General features: G+C 39.0%; 1 protein-coding gene across 1 annotated transcript in view; it reads left to right on the top strand.

Annotated features, from left to right (window-relative positions):
• The window catches only part of LOC118556588 (CD166 antigen homolog A-like), a 50,892-nt gene extending 39,518 nt beyond the window's left edge, over positions 1–11,374 (top strand). The window contains exons 2-6 of the mRNA XM_036150244.1: positions 7,348–7,448; positions 7,698–7,911; positions 10,146–10,210; positions 10,892–10,979; positions 11,163–11,374. Of these exons, the coding sequence (XP_036006137.1) occupies positions 7,348–7,448; positions 7,698–7,911; positions 10,146–10,210; positions 10,892–10,979; positions 11,163–11,359 (665 nt within the window). The 3' untranslated portion in view covers positions 11,360–11,374. The remainder of the gene's footprint in view (positions 1–7,347; positions 7,449–7,697; positions 7,912–10,145; positions 10,211–10,891; positions 10,980–11,162) is intronic.
• The last annotated feature ends 4,470 nt before the right edge of the window (positions 11,375–15,844 follow it).

Here is a 15,844-nt window from a genome sequence, read left to right as displayed (position 1 = left end):
CATGTGTGCAAACCTTTGTCACTCCGAAGACACTGTTCGCCTTCTTGTGTTGTGAAGGATTACCTTATCTCAGCAAGCAGGAGCTCTGCTGTCTCCAACTCAACCTTTGCGATTAGTTCTCATTCCGTGATGGTGTAATCTCCACAGATAATGGCTTTACTTAATGCACCCTCTTTTAAAGTTCTCGGAGACACAGCTTTATTTTGATATTCAAAGTAAATCTGAATTTTAAATGGAAAGGATCCCATTAAACAGGAAGGACGATAACCTTTTTTCATCTCTGCGGATGAGCAGTTGTTCGACTCATCCTAGTAGGTTGTGCTACACTTTCTCCAGAGAGGTTCGCCTCTCAATGCTTTAGACACAACATACACTGCTCCTGGTTGCATATGTGTTCCCACAATGCTTACCAAAAAAATAAAAATAAAAAATCATCGCCTTCAGCAGGCCGTGAGATGCATTCAGATTATCTTTCTTACATCACTAGACCACCAGCACACACAGGTGGAGCACACAATCAAGATAGTGACAGATTATTTCTGGCACCCTAAATACCTCCCAAAATGAAATGTAGCAGGATGTCATCAAACCTGACACATATGCAAAACATGTCCCCCTGTCTTCCAAAGAGAGCTCATTAACAGGCCCCTCTCAATATATTCACAATGTCTCCATTAGCCTTTTTTTTCCCCCTTCCACCCAGCATGTGCAATCATTTCTGCCTGGATCAGAAACCTGCACGTTTCATTAGATTTCCATCAGACAGGCAAAATAGCAGAGTGCGGGGTAGCTCCATCAACATGCTGCGTTCAACCCAGCTATCTGCAGTGCTGTTTCAGGTGGATCCCATGGAAAGAAAAAAAAAAAAAACTTGGATGCAAGCTCAGTGCAGATGCATATTTAATGTCACGGAAAGTGCATAGCTGGAGTGTGCAATGCAGTGTTTTAATCAAACGCTGAAGGTCATGACGATTAAAGCGTTTTAATGGATACAAAAATAAATCAAGAAAACATGTCAGACAGCAGCGTGCAATTTGTTAAATTTCTGAAATTACTTAATAGGAGGCGTCATTTATTTATTTTTTTCTTAAAAAATGTTCAAATCCTTTAAAGGAACTTTTCAGTGATGTAGGAAGATATTTCAAGGTGTCATGAACAATGCTCGGATTCGGAGCAAGAAATTTACGGCGTCTGCTTGACAGACAACTGGGCTTATCTCTGTGTTTGCTAGAAAAAGTCCCGGTGAAAGTGTCAGCGGTAGATATGTGGTGATCTTTTGTCCCATCCTGTGCTGTCACTAGTAAATGTCGCCAAGTCTGATTGTGAATGCAGGAAATAGCTCTCTGGGTGAAGTCCTATGGTAGGGCTCTGTGTCGTTCATAGTTTTCATTGGGGTGGGCTTTATTCCACCGTGATGCTCTTATAACTTGTTCCTGCTTCTTGGACACAGCAGTCAGCACCGATCATCATCACTTTCAAAGATTTACTCCACCTCACATCATTATCCACACACTTACCGATTTATGTGTATGTATACAGTGTATGTATCATTTAACATCTGTATTAAATTACCTTGTGCTTTTCTTCAGCTATGCTTTTCCATTTTTTGCAGTGGAAAAATTAACTTCTAAGAGTTTAGATGTAGTAATGCTTAGTATCAAGAGAAAAAAAATAATAAAAGCATGCAACATCAAACATGTGTTTGATTAGAAATAGATTAAGACAGGGAAAAAGGCTGTGGTGCCTGAACCACAAATAATAAATATGTAGAAAATTATCTTGTTTGACTCGACTTAAGCTTGTATTTCGACGGTGTATGAACATACACTGTTTCAACTAATATCCCATCATCACTTTTTCACACACGCAAAAAAGTTGGTGGAACTAGTGTTGTAACAAGGCAGCACAAAGTTATTGATTTTATAAATTTGTCACACAAAATGCATTAAAGATAGAGTGGATGATGTTTCCGGAAATTTAGGTAAGAAACGCCCAAGTCCCTTTCTGAATAACTGCACGCACGCGCGAGAATGTCTTACCCACTCTTCCACTCCTTTAGGGGGATCGAGTGGAAAAAAATCTCCTAAATCTCCACTCTGGTTTTCCTCTTCTTCTCATAAACTTGTACGAGAGTTTGCTTCTCACGACTCTCAACCCCTTTCCAAGTCTACAGTGAGAGCAGCAGAGCTACAATGAACGGCTAACGCCGAAGCTAACCAGATACATAAACACTACAAGTGCGCAGCCAGCAAGCGGAAACTAACAAGGAACTTGGACGCAAATTGGCGTTACGTGAGCACTTCACAATGATTGACAAGTGTTACAACCAATAGATATGGTGATCCCCTCAGAACACTAAGCTGAAAAACATTGTCGACTATACCTTTAACCTTACTGAGTCTTGAGCCATGCATACGTTCTGTCTGTACTGATGAAGATTCACCACTACTACTACTAATAATAATAATAACAATAATTTATTCCATTTGTACTACACTATACATTTCTCAACCTCAAACCGCTACAGTGCTTCAGCAGAGCCCCTAACATCCCAGAGATGGCAGGGGAGTCCTGACCTATTTTCCTCTTAACAATGCTCATAATTATTTGACCGCTTGGGGCTTTTGTAGACTGTGACGGCATTGAACTAAAAAAAAAATCCCACTTAGTCTTCAAACATTACACACTTTGAAATCTTTTTGTTTTCTGCCGATACACTGGCAACATATGCAACGGCTGATGTTTCTCAAGATGGGCTTCATTTCTTTACATTTGGACACTTTTAAAAAAGTTTCCAAGTTATTATGCCAGATAAAAATTTCAAAATTGGACACATTTAAGTTAGAAATAAGCAAACTAGTCCCTAAATAGAAAAGGTTAGAGCCAGACATTAAACTTATGGGGCATGTTTAACATAGAGGGCCCCTCAAACATTTAGACAGTGTTTTTAAATTTCCAGCTTTTGAGACTTAGTTTTACGATTATTACAGCTTTTTTATATATATAGATTAGTTGCATTTCTGCTGAAATCAGCAGGATATATCTTGCAATAAAGGTGTAAAAAGGTTGGAAATTATTTCATCAGGGTCACAATTTTTAGGTTGCATAAACCTGAAATTGTAACAGGTGTACAATTTTATACTGATGGAAAAATAAATGCAGTTTTCTTAAAGGTCAAGTTAACATTTTCATAAAGGCTGTAAAAACAGTTAACGGAAGAACAAGGTTGGGGGGCCAGAATAGGTAAACAGATAGAGCTGATAAAGACATTGACTATGACTATACAATATTGTTTGAGCTGTCTTAAAGGTTTGAAATTGATAAGAATAAAAGATAGCTGTAAAAGGTTAAAAAATATGCTTTAGTGGATATTTAATACAGTTAAAAGCCCAAATGAACCTTTGAGACATTTACAGAATTGGAAATTGGACTAACAACCAAAAGGTTTCGGGGAACTTTTAACTAGGAGTGAAAAGCTGTTAAAAAGCTTTAAAGAGGTTATCGCAACTTACGAACCACCTGACCTTGACCACATGAGTAGCTACTGCTGCTGGCCCCAGATTTTTATCTTTTACCAAGAAATATTCAGAACTGGTGGATTCAAACAGGACACTTCTTTGCTGGTTAATTAGTTTCTCTAGTTGGAAGGCTAGCTTGCCATGTAACCTTAATAAGAGTGATGGGAGGTGCTTCATTAGCTTCCACAACATGACTTTGTCTTGTTGCAGCGTGGCACTATTCTGCTTAATACAACCCGAGACAACTCCAGTCGTTTTGTTATTTTCTCTGGCATCGCATGAAAAGGACTTTTGACCTTTGCTTCTTTAATAGTGTTACTTTTTAAAACTTTGGTATATCTTGATGCCTTAACCCAGCCCATGCTTAATTAGCACTGAGGTCAACTTTTAAAGCAGGCCGTTAGGTTTTCTCAACCCCTACCAATTAATTTTTTGTTTGTCTAAACTCTTTTTCAAAAAGGTAATAAAGAACTGCCATGGTTACAATTTAATATATACATCCTGGCTTTAGGGTTATCTTTAAAGCAAGTGGACGGTTTTCTGCTGGTCTATAAGATGTGTGCGTCTTGTCGCGTCGTCTAATTCTCTGCAAAAGTAGTAAATGCATTTCCCAATTGTCTAAGTGTTACTTTAAAGTCAGCATGTGGCCACAGGGGTTGGTGAAGTCATAGCAGACGGAGAAAAGCTCCAGGACAGTGAGTCAAACCGGCTCTGTTTCAAACAGATGTGTTTCACTACTCCGTGTTTGTCGTGCGTCTTTTTGTTGGTGCTTTTAAAAACAGGTTTCGCCGTTTGGTTCAGAACCAGACTGGTGGTTGTTTGACAGCTCATAATGATGAGCGACAAGTGTTGGCACAGGAACCCGTTTGGCCGAGTGCCAAGAATATGGCAAAGAGAGCAGAAATTGCTGACTCCAGGCAGTCTGTTTGATTTTTTTTTCCCTCTCCGCTCAGTAATAAATCACTGCAGTCCTTAACTGTTTTACAAACTCGCGTAATAATTCTGAATAGATACAAAGTAGGAAACAGACATTTCTAAACGTGTCGCCTTGGGCTTACATCACGTGAACTGCGCAAACAGTCCCTCGGGGTCCTGGTTTTTACCCTACCCTAATGTGGACAAAGGTAACCATAGTAAAAGTATTTACTTTCATTCAAACAGGATTCAAATGAGGCTCATGTACACGGCAAATGAATTCACTCCAACTCTGCCCCAGCAGAGAGGAAACCTTTAAAGGTCCAATGAGTTTAGACTGAAACTGAAAGTGAATCTCAGTTTTCGCTCTCAGTGTGCTGTTGTTGTTTTTTTTCTTATTTCTTTTCCTCTGCAAGAACATAAGTCAGACAATTTCAGAGCTGAATGAGCACAACCAAATGTTGTAGCTTCATTCCTTGCCTGTAAATACACAAGCATGACTTGTCGCAGATTCAGCAGATAGGAGAGAAGGACTGCCGGCCACTGCTTTGTTCTCGCGCTGAACTGTTGTCGAGCTGGTTGGGGTTTTAGCTGTCAGATTTGTGCTTCCGCACGCCCACTTGCGCGTTTACCTAAGCCTGAACTCTGATAAGTCTGAAATGTAAATCTGAGCGCCAGAGAAGTGAGCAGCGCCTCATTTTCAGTCGGGCCGCGGCAGCCTTCCCCTCCCTGCGGCCCTCTGGCTCTAACCCCACATCACAGTGCAGTGAGAAACGTTGTGCTGGCAACCCATCGCCCTTCTCAATCATATGGTCTCTATCTTTTGGATGAAATGTAAAATGGGAAAGGAAGTTTAAAATTATTTAGACTCTTTAGGAATGAATTGTTGCATTTGTTTAGTGAATGTCAAATATAATGTTGCTATCAGAATTAAAATAATTACCTTTTTTTCCGGACTATAAGTCGCTCCAGAGTACAAGTCGCACAAACCATAAAATGCATAATAAAGAAGGAAAAAACATATAGTCGCACTGGAGTATAAGTCGCCTTTTTGGGGGAAATGTATTTGATAATATACATCATCAAGAACAGACATGTCATCTTGAAAGGCAATTTTAAATAAAAATAGAACGGAGGCAACAACAGCCTGAATAATTGTACGGTTAGCTTACGCTACATGACAACTGAGAACATGCCTGGTATGTTAACATATTAAAAGCTATTCAGATAACTATAGCATAAATAACATGCGAAGAAGTTAACCAAAGCGCCCGTGTCGCTCCAAATAACTAAAATCCAGTGAAATCTTCATCCTCTGTGTCACTTTCAAATAACTCCGTTAACTCCAGAGGTAGAAGCACTTCCGCTTCTACGTCGCTTACGTCTGATTCAACACAGGCCTAGAGCGCCCTCCTTGAGGTTTGGTGTGAAAATAACAGGTGTAATGATATACCGGTAAAAATGTGTAATAATTTCACACATAAGTCGCTCCAGAGTATAAGTCGCACCCCCGGCCAAACTATGAAAAAAACTGTGACATATAGTCCCGAAAATAGCAGCAAAAAGTAATAGCCGCTAGATGATGTTTTTGCTTCTTTTTCTTTACCTTTTTCTGTGCAGTCCCTCTAGCTAGTAGTGTAATATGCAGTGTGAGCTTAGAAAATTGTAAAGAATATCTGAAGATGCTCCATCAAGTGTTCCCCCTGCTGGTACAGATCGTGTATTAATTTGCCACTAATATTATCTTCTTAGAAATATCTGCGTCTTTTGCTATTTAATGGTTTCTCCTAATAATAGCAAATATGAAGCAAATAGTAATGGTCCAAGTCCTCCTCCATGCTGAACTCCCTTTTTGCATGTTCTTATCAGGGCTGACAGAAATAGCGGCTGGTGTTGTAAAGACAGTTAGCTAACAAGAAGATCAAACCATTGGTGAGAGGCCGCTATTAGCCAATTTAGAAGAAATTTCTGTTTAGAAGTCTTACCTTACTAATCTGTATTTTAGTTTAAAGATCAATAGCTTTTTACACCTTCTGTGCTTCATTTGACTACCTTTTTAAGCATCATACTGATGTTGAAAACTACTTATTTTATAACTAATATTCACTCACATACACACCAAAAAAAGTCAACTTAATTGTATACTTCATTCTCATATGCCTTTTATTTTATTCAATAACCTGCTGTTTACAGAAATATTGTTTTTGTCCTCCAAACAAGTCGTAGATGACTTCACTTCATAAATGTGGTTAGACCCTCTGAATCTGCTCTTTTGGCGCTAAGCTCAAGTATTTCTGTAAAAGAAAAGGTGTTTTTCCCCCCTTACACTAGCCAGCGGATGCTATACATTAAAATCACATTGATAAACGCGTTGCTTCTTACCTGGCTCTGGATGGGCTTCCCTTCCTCTGCATTTCCGTTCCTAGACCTGTTCCTGACTCATCCACAGTTTTTAAAAAATATATACTCATAAAATCCCTCAAGCCTTTGGTGTCACCTTCTCTTTTTCGCTCCTCTTTTCATCTCTGTGCGCCGGACATTCTTAGTTTGCAGCGAAACGAACTTTCAAAGTTGCAGCCAGCCAGCCGTCCTAATGGTAAAACCATTTTATGTTGGGGTGGGGGAAGTTCTAATGGTCCCTTATTTAAAGAATGCATATTACATATACCTAATGCAGATTATATGTATATATTTAGTTACTGTAATATTAAATTTTTTTCACACAAATGTTTTCAGAAAAATTACTTTGCCTGTATTTTCATGGTCAGAGTGTCAGTTTCGGGCCCCCCCTCTGTCCTGGGCCCGGGACAATGGACCCATTTGCCCCCCCTGTAAGCAGGCTTGGCGGTTGCATACAGTGTGCCTACCACTGACTAAAAAATATGTTTTTGTCATTGTTATTTTTCATTCACAGGTTTTAAAACCGTTATCGGCATGTACGGGGAAACTGTGGAGATTCCTTGCAACATCGGCGACACTAAAGTCGAAGACATCGCGATAACTCAATGGAAATATGTAAGTCACGGTGGAGGTCAATGGATTCACAACAGTGACATCCGTCTGACACCCATTTATCATGTCTGAACCACACCCAGTCTGGGGGGGGGGGGAAGGGGGGTATGACTTAAAGCATACATCTGCCACCTTCATATGACTCTGAATAATAAATGAGGCAATGGGGGCTAGACATTGTGCATGCTTTTATTGCAGTTGGAAGACATGTGTGACGGACAAGTAACAAGTGCACTCTTCTCTTGTCTTCAGGACAAAGAGCCGACTGTGCGTGGAGAACTGCTGAGCAAGAATAAAGGCGACGAGGTTGTGATCACCGCTACAGATAAATTCAAGGGCCGTGTCAGCTTAGGGGCCAACTTGAGCCTCTTGCTCTCTGATGCCAAACTGACCGACCAGCACACCTTCATCTGCATGGTGGTTGTTAAAACAATTTACGAACACTCAGTGAAGCTGGTCATCCAGAGTGAGTACAGACATTGTGCTTTTGTTTTAAAGGGTCTTCTTAAACTGTTTTAAAAGTGTGCTTTTATTAAAGTAGAATGTCATTGAAAAATGATTCAGTTAACTAATGCAAACCAAAAATCTGAGACTATATTATTGCATAAAATATGATCCTTTATTGTCCCATAGTGGAGAAATTCAGGATTACTTGCAATAAAGAGCAAAAATTCTTATTACATAACACAAATAAAAAAACTCTTATGCTGAAATGTCTGTATGTCTATGTATTGTAGAGTTTATACACTCATTGTTGTGTGGGTCCCCATTTGCATGAATTAATGCATCAATGCCGCCTGGCATAGAGGCGATCAGCCTGTGGCTCTACAGAAGTGTTAAGGAAACCCGGGTCGCTTTAATTGTGACCTTCAGCTCATCTGCATTGTTGGCTCTGGTGTCTCTCTTCTTCCTCTCGACAGTAAGGTCAAGAGGAAGAATACAATACTATGGTCATTAAACCAGGTGCTTGCCACTAGAGATGGGCTTTAATGGCTTTAGAGGATTGCTCTTGTTTATTTCAAAGTACCAGCTTGTTTTTATTTACATATTTTCAAGAAGGCAGCCTAGAGTATCTCATTTCACGTCGGACATAATCATGGGGAGAAATGATGACAGTTACTATTTTGTCATCAAAAAAGCGCGTCCGGGGTTTTTGCTGTGCTTTTCTTTAGCTCGGATTAGTGATTTGTGAATTTGTCACCGGCCCCCCCCTTAGTTCGCACTTGGCAGATCAGATGACATTAGGGCTGCACGATATTGCAACCCTGCAATAATTGCAATTGGTGAGTCAAAAAAAATGGCGTGTGATAAACGAACAAACAATAAAAATGGGTTTATCACAAGCATAAACATCAGATAATAAGTATTTCCTGCAGCTACTGGGGGAATTTAACTTAATATTTCAACCTAAACAAATTCACCATTGCTTCTGACCAACGGATGCTGTTTCGTCTCGGAATATATTATAGGCATAGAGCCTGAACACTTTAATCATTAGCTAACACTCCCTACAGTTTAGGCAGTCCTTTGCAATAGGCATCATGAGATAACAATAGGTTTGTGATATATGGTGCAGTCCTAAATGACGTTATTTAATATTTACATATCAAAAAGGGAAGGCAAACGTACTCTGCTGTGTACCATCACTCTGTTCTCCTTCTCTCTCAGTGGAGTAGCAAAAATAGTAGTTTGTATGCATCTATGTGGAACTCAGCAGAAGTAAAATTGTTTGTTAGATTTACTCTGTCCTAATGTGGGCAAAGGTAACCACAGTAAAAGTATTGTTTGTACAGTGGATTTTTGGTTCCTCTGTGAACGTCACGACTCTACCTGGTACTTTTTCGAAAGGTGGGCAAGTTCCAGGTCCTGCTGGAAAATGAAGTCAGCATCTCCACGAAACTCGTTAAGAGAGGGAAGCAGCATTGGCCGGATACAGGGATGTTCAGTGGTGGTGGTTTTGGATTTGATCAAACAGTGAACCAACACCTAACATCACTGACTGTGGAAATTTCACTCTGGACTTCAAGCAGCTCTAATCTTCCTCCAAACTCTGATACTGTGACTTACGAATAAAATGTCAAATGTTTTCTATTCTAAAAAAAAAAAAAAAAATCCAGTCCTGTTTCTTTGTAGCCCAGGTAAGCTTCGGACATTGTCTCATGTCCAAGAGTGGCTTCCCAAAATCAATGCAACGTGATTCTCCAAACTCTTGATTGTGCACCTTTTCCTATCACCCTTTTCCCTCCATTGAATTCGCCATTTATGTGCATGGTTACAGCACTCTGTGAACAGGCATCTTCTTTAGCCCGGCTAGATAAATCAACATCTCTATGACAATCGAATTTATTAAGCTGCACCTGTATTCATTATCTGGTTTAATTGACCATGAAGTTGGCGTAACGCAAATGTTGCATAACGCGAGGTTCCTCTGTGAAGAAACGGCACGCCAAGGATAAGGTGTTCCAGACAGTTCAGAAGCAGGGTGTCCTGTGGGACAGGATAACTTCATTTGTTTTGGACTTAAAGCTTTGTAACCCTGCAGACTTCCCATGCACAAACAGCTCTTTAACAGCTCTGAAGGAAAGCATAATACAGCCCCTTTAAGGTGCCACTATGACTGACGGCAGCAACAGTTGTGTCTCCACTAACACCCTTTTCATTAACACAAATGTTGTTGTTTTTTTCTGTTGTTTATTACAGAGTCGCCTGAAGCTCCTTTAATAACCGAGAAAGCAGAAGCGCTGGAGATTGGCAAACGCACAAAGGTGGAGTTTTTTATGATAATTGTTGCTTATACCTACAGTATTTTAAGCTGTTACTCATCAAGGGAAGTCCCTGATTCGTGGTGTGCTATCTCGGGACCTATAGGAGAGCCCATGAATGTTGCTACAGTAATGAGTTCTTTGAAGTGATTCTCATAAATTAGTGAAGAGCAGAACCCCTCCTTCCCTACAGCAATTAGAATACTCAGAGGATTGGATGGGCTTTAGAAACGCTTCGGGCATTTCATGGTCTGCTGCGTGGAAAAGTATTTTACTTCTCAAATTCTGTGGAGGCATTAAAAAAAAAAAAAAGCTAATATGTTTGGTAATTTAAAAAACATGAAGAAACTGTTGGGTTTTCGGAGGAGTTGTATGACTACAGTGGCTCTTAAAAATATTCATACCCCTTGTGATTTTTCACATTTGGTCATATTATAACCGCAGACGTTGATTTATTTTTTATTGAAGTGCTTGATTGGGAAATAAAAGGAAATGAATAATTGACACGGGACTATAACGGCACATTGCTGTTTTGGTCTGTCACATAAAAAGCTCTTAAGTTTAAAGGGTGTAAATACTTTTGCAAGGCTCTCTATGTTTTCTCATTTCTTTGTTGTTGTTGAATTCCATTTTAAATAATTTATTTGCTTGATTTACTGGAAACATTTCTGATGTATTCCACAGCTGGGAACATGTGTTGCCAAGAACGCTAGTCCAGCTGCAAACATCATATGGCTGAAGAACAACAAACCCCTGTTGTCTGATGGAAACCGTGCGTATTCCTCACCCCGTTGCATGGCTAGAAATGATAGCAAAATGTGATATTTATAAATATTTCATGATGTCGCCATATATTTCGGACGTTCGCTTCTCTGCTGTCAGGCTGTGTGTACGGTGTTTTGATTGGTGCTGTTTTTCTCCCTTTTTTTTTTTTTTTTTTTTGGTTTGTGTGCAGGGATTTTGATCAACGACACTGTGGTCAAACAGCCTGAGACTGAACTGTTGAACGCGTTATCCACGCTGCATTATTCCGCGGAGAAGGAAGACACAGGCGCCCAGTTCAGCTGCAAGGCCGAGCACCCAAAGGCCAATAACCTTGTGTCCCCCCCTGAGACCTTCACCATCACCTGTAAGTCACGCCGGAGACGCTGAGTGTTGATTGGACATAAAATGTTGTAGTCACAACCAAATGCTACAGAAAATCAATAACCCACACCGAGGACGGTTGATTTTATGATTTTATTTGTTATGCGCAGGACACCTTGAGAATGACTGCATATGTAATGCGAAGTCGGGCGAGATGTCAATGAAGGCTTTTTTTCACAGATTTGGTGTAAGATTCACACCAATTCCTTTAATGAAGTGTCACAGAAATAGCACGATGGAAAACAAACCTTGGCCCTTTAGCTGAATAATAATTTTTTTTTTAATGGTTGCACTCGTGCTTTTATGTACATTACGTTGCGATGAGCCAGTCAACCTTAACTGGTAGAGCATTTGTCACTGAAAGGAGCTTAACAGAGCATTTTAAAGGCAGACAAACTCTTTAAAAAATAAAAACTTCCACACTTCTATTAAGAAAAAATATTAATTATTAAATTCAAATAATTCTAGAGGCTGGAGAAATAAGGAAACTATATGATGAAAGGAGGAAAGACAATATAAATATAAATAAAAAATGGCATGTACAGTACAGTCAAAAATATAAATAACGCTAAATATATTAACTAAAATATAGAAAATATAAATAATCAAACTTCTTCAGTTTATCTTTAGATACAACAAGATCGGTTACAGGCTATGAGGAATGTTTCATGCTTTTGCTCAGTGTTCCCTGTGTAAAGCTGAACCAACTGTATATACTATATTGATTTCTATTAATTTACAATGAAAACATTGTATTACTTGCTTTTTTTAATCAAGCCTAACTAGAATCAGTTTTAACTGGAATTTCAGAGACACATTTTTGGGTGTGTGTCTCTGTCTCTGAAATGGTTCCATACTCTTTGTACATCTACAGACTGTCATTTCTGCCCATCGTTCTTTGCAAAATTCACTCAGATTAACCAGAATGGATGGAAATCATCTGTAAAAAGTCCTTTCATGTGCTGCACATATGCTGAATTTGATTTAGGTCTAAACCAGGGGTCTGCGACCTTACAATCCAAAGAGCTATTTTGTCACTCACGCCTTATAAAAGTAAAATTGATCTAGAACGGCAAACCTAAATATTTCTTTAAAAAAGACTGCTTAACTTTTTAAAATACCTGCTATATATACATTTTCTTGTGTTATGGTTAAAAGAATTGCATTCTTTGTTTGATTTTCAGGTTTTAGACTATGTAGAACATTAAAATAAACCTTGCAGAGTTAACATGGAAAGTCATTGAAGGTCTATGCAGATATTGCAAGAAAACATGGAATATCTGTTGAGACTTTTTAATGTTTAAAAAACACGGCTGATTTCAGTTCCATTCTTGGAACTGAAATCAACTCAAGAGTTGCTGTGGAAAGGCAGGTTTCAGACCACTGACCTACTTTGACTGGGCTTTTTTACAACAAATAGGGCGTGATCTAGACCATTGTACTCTGGCTGCATGTTTTAAGGAGTCATAGTTCTACTTGAAGGTGAACTTCTGCCCCTATTTTAAAACATTTTCTTCAGGATTATCATATATTTAGCCCCATTCATCTTCCTATAAATTAAAAAAATCCCTCTTATTCCTGCTGAAGAAAAGACGTCATACTGCTGCCACCACCATGTTTCACCAGGGGATGGTGCGTTCAGGGGCGTGCAGTGTTAGGTTTTCATCACACATAGTGTTTCACTTAAAGCTCCATGAATTCAGTTTTGGTCTCACTGCCTTTCAATAGTGCTTTTCCTCTTGCTACTCTTCCCCAAAGACCAGATTCGTGAAGTGGGTGACTTATCATTGTCCTATCAGCACATTCTTACACCTGAGTTGTGGATCTCTGCAACTGCTCTGTAGTTACAATCAGCCTCTTGGATGCTTTTCTGATTGATGTTCTCCATGCCTGGCCTGTCAGTTCAGACAGATTGCTCTGTCTGAGAAGATATGAAATGGTTCCATACTCTTTCCATTTTCAGATGATGGACAGCGCTCGGTAACATGCTCACACTAAGAATATTGTTTTATGACCTAACTTTTATTTAAGCTTCTCCGCAGCTTTATTCTCAACCCGTATGCTGTGTTTGTTGGTCTTTATGATCCTGTTTGCTCACTAATGTTCTCAAATACAGACCCGACACCTTCACAGAACAGCTATATTTATACTGTAATTAAATTACATTAAATTTGGACTGTATTTACTAATTAGGTGACTTCTAAATGGAATTTGTTGCCTTATTTTATATAAGGGAAACGAGAGTGACGAGGCTGATCTAATATTTGTGTATGCTAATGCACGCTACACATTTCAGAATTTTATCTGCAAAATAAGTTGAAAGCCATCCATGTTTTCACTCTCCACAGTGATGCACTACTTTTGGTCGGTCTAGCACAAAAAAATCCCAACACAGTATACTGAAGTTCATGCTTGAAAAATTCAGGGGCTACAGGGGGCCTTGCTTTTCTGAAACTTTCCTGTTGCCATATGACATGTGAAGGTACTACAAAAGGTTTAATTTTTGTTTTACCATCAAAGATTTTACTTATTTAGCCCCTAATGTGTTGGTTGTCTGTGAGCTTTAAGTTTTCATGTAGAGATTTTAGAAAGCAGAGAAAAACAAAAGAAAGAAGGCAAGGATCGAAGGTCACAGCATTCACCTTTGGTCAGAAAAAGTTCGGGAGGCTTTTCCGTGTTAATTTGCTGCTGTGGACCTTCTGTAAGTGCTGCTTACCCTCAAGGGTAGCCTGGCTCACCAGATGTCGACCTCTTCAAGCTTCTAGCATCTGTCTCCCTCTCACCTTTTGCTTGTTACCATTTCCAAATCTCCTTCTCTAAGGAAAACAACAACCTCTGTGTTGCACCAGATGAAAATGTCAAGTTTGATTTGGATTGGGCAGATCATTAATTATAACACTCAAGGAGATCATTAATCCCTATAAACAAATATCTGAAAATGAAAATTAATTTTTGATGATGTTTTCGTCCTAATTGCTGTTTTAAAATTGACGGCAGACTTTTGGTGACATCCATGCAGACATGGGTCGGTTTAAGACTCTCACAGTAGGATAACCTTGAGTAAACATATAAATATGGCCGTTCCACTGTATTTATATCAAATATATATTATGATCTAATTGTTTATCTTTGAAACAGAAGAGCAACATCTAATGCACTATTACTCATTATTACTTTTATAATCAAGTTTTCCAATGTATTAATTTACTTGGATTTTAATTAGATTTTTAATTGATATGAATCTTACACCAAATATAAATTTAACAATTGTTATATTTAATAGTACGATTAATGCTTATATTTCAGATTATTACGCCTACCTTATTGTCATGCTCCTGTTTGACAATTATAGCACCAGGAGCTTATCAGACATGCATACGACAGCTTGCTAACTGTGATTTTAAACGGTGTTACCTTAGCGAGAGTGACGCATGTGTCGCTTCTTGAGGTTTTTATTTCTGCACAGCTTTTTATATTTTTCATATCTGGAAATGTTTCAAAACAGTTTGTTTTTTTTTTTGTTTTTTTTTTGCATGCATGCATGGGTAATGTGCAGCAGCTTCTTTCAGCCAGCTGACCGGCAGTGAGAAGTAACAATTGCTGCTAACACTCAATAATTAAATTTATGAATAATCTATCCACTGATTGTTATTTAAACAAGATAAACACAAACTAACCAGATGTAAAGGCTTAAACATAAACGAATACAACAATAATTAACGTACCAGCCACTAACGAAAGAGGCAGTTTGAGCCGACTGAGCAATGCATAAATTAACAGCACCAGAACTAATTAAGAACCTAATGATGTTCAAGAATGAAGTGTTAGTTTTTCTCAGACACCTAACTAAATAGATTGTGTGTCCCAGTACTAAGTTCTAATCTCTAAATGTGGGAAAAAGAGGCTCTCCAACATTCGGAACCTTTAGAAATCATTCAACTTCGTGAGCACCAGCACAGCCACGTCACAACAAAACAACACTTACTTGCTTTGAAATGGAGCCAAACGAACCGGCAGGTGTGCAGTTGTGACCCACTGTCTCTCAGCTTGGCTGACAGAGACATCTTGGTACAAATTGCTATCGGCTAGCATGAAAGGTAGGCCTGAATTGCTACCTATAGGACAATTTATGTCTACCTGTGAAGGCAGCTGTTTCTTCTTGCACGTGTGTCAAAGCGGCCGAGTGGTTCCGAATTTTGGATCATGCTGGGACCGTGTTCTCGGTGAGAAAACAGAGAAGCTACCCTGGATAAACTTGGGGTTAAGCAGTAGGTGTCCCCCCACAGTGTGTTTGGAGGAAAATAAAACTGTCTTGCAGGAGCTTACACAGAATAGATAAAACAACATACAATGCAAACAAACCAAGAAAAGGATGATAAGTCCTCTCTCTGACCCAGTTGGGCAAACCTTATTGATGGATTCTCAGGTTAGGTTATCTGGTGACAGCTTTTCACATAAACAGGCAATAACAAATGAGCAAGGTTATAAAAA

Source organism: Fundulus heteroclitus, chromosome 18 (genome assembly GCF_011125445.2).
Source record: "Fundulus heteroclitus isolate FHET01 chromosome 18, MU-UCD_Fhet_4.1, whole genome shotgun sequence".
Classification (NCBI taxonomy): Eukaryota; Metazoa; Chordata; class Actinopteri; order Cyprinodontiformes; family Fundulidae; genus Fundulus; species Fundulus heteroclitus.
Note: the sequence above shows the minus strand (reverse complement) of the source record. Positions and strands in the feature narration are given on the sequence as shown.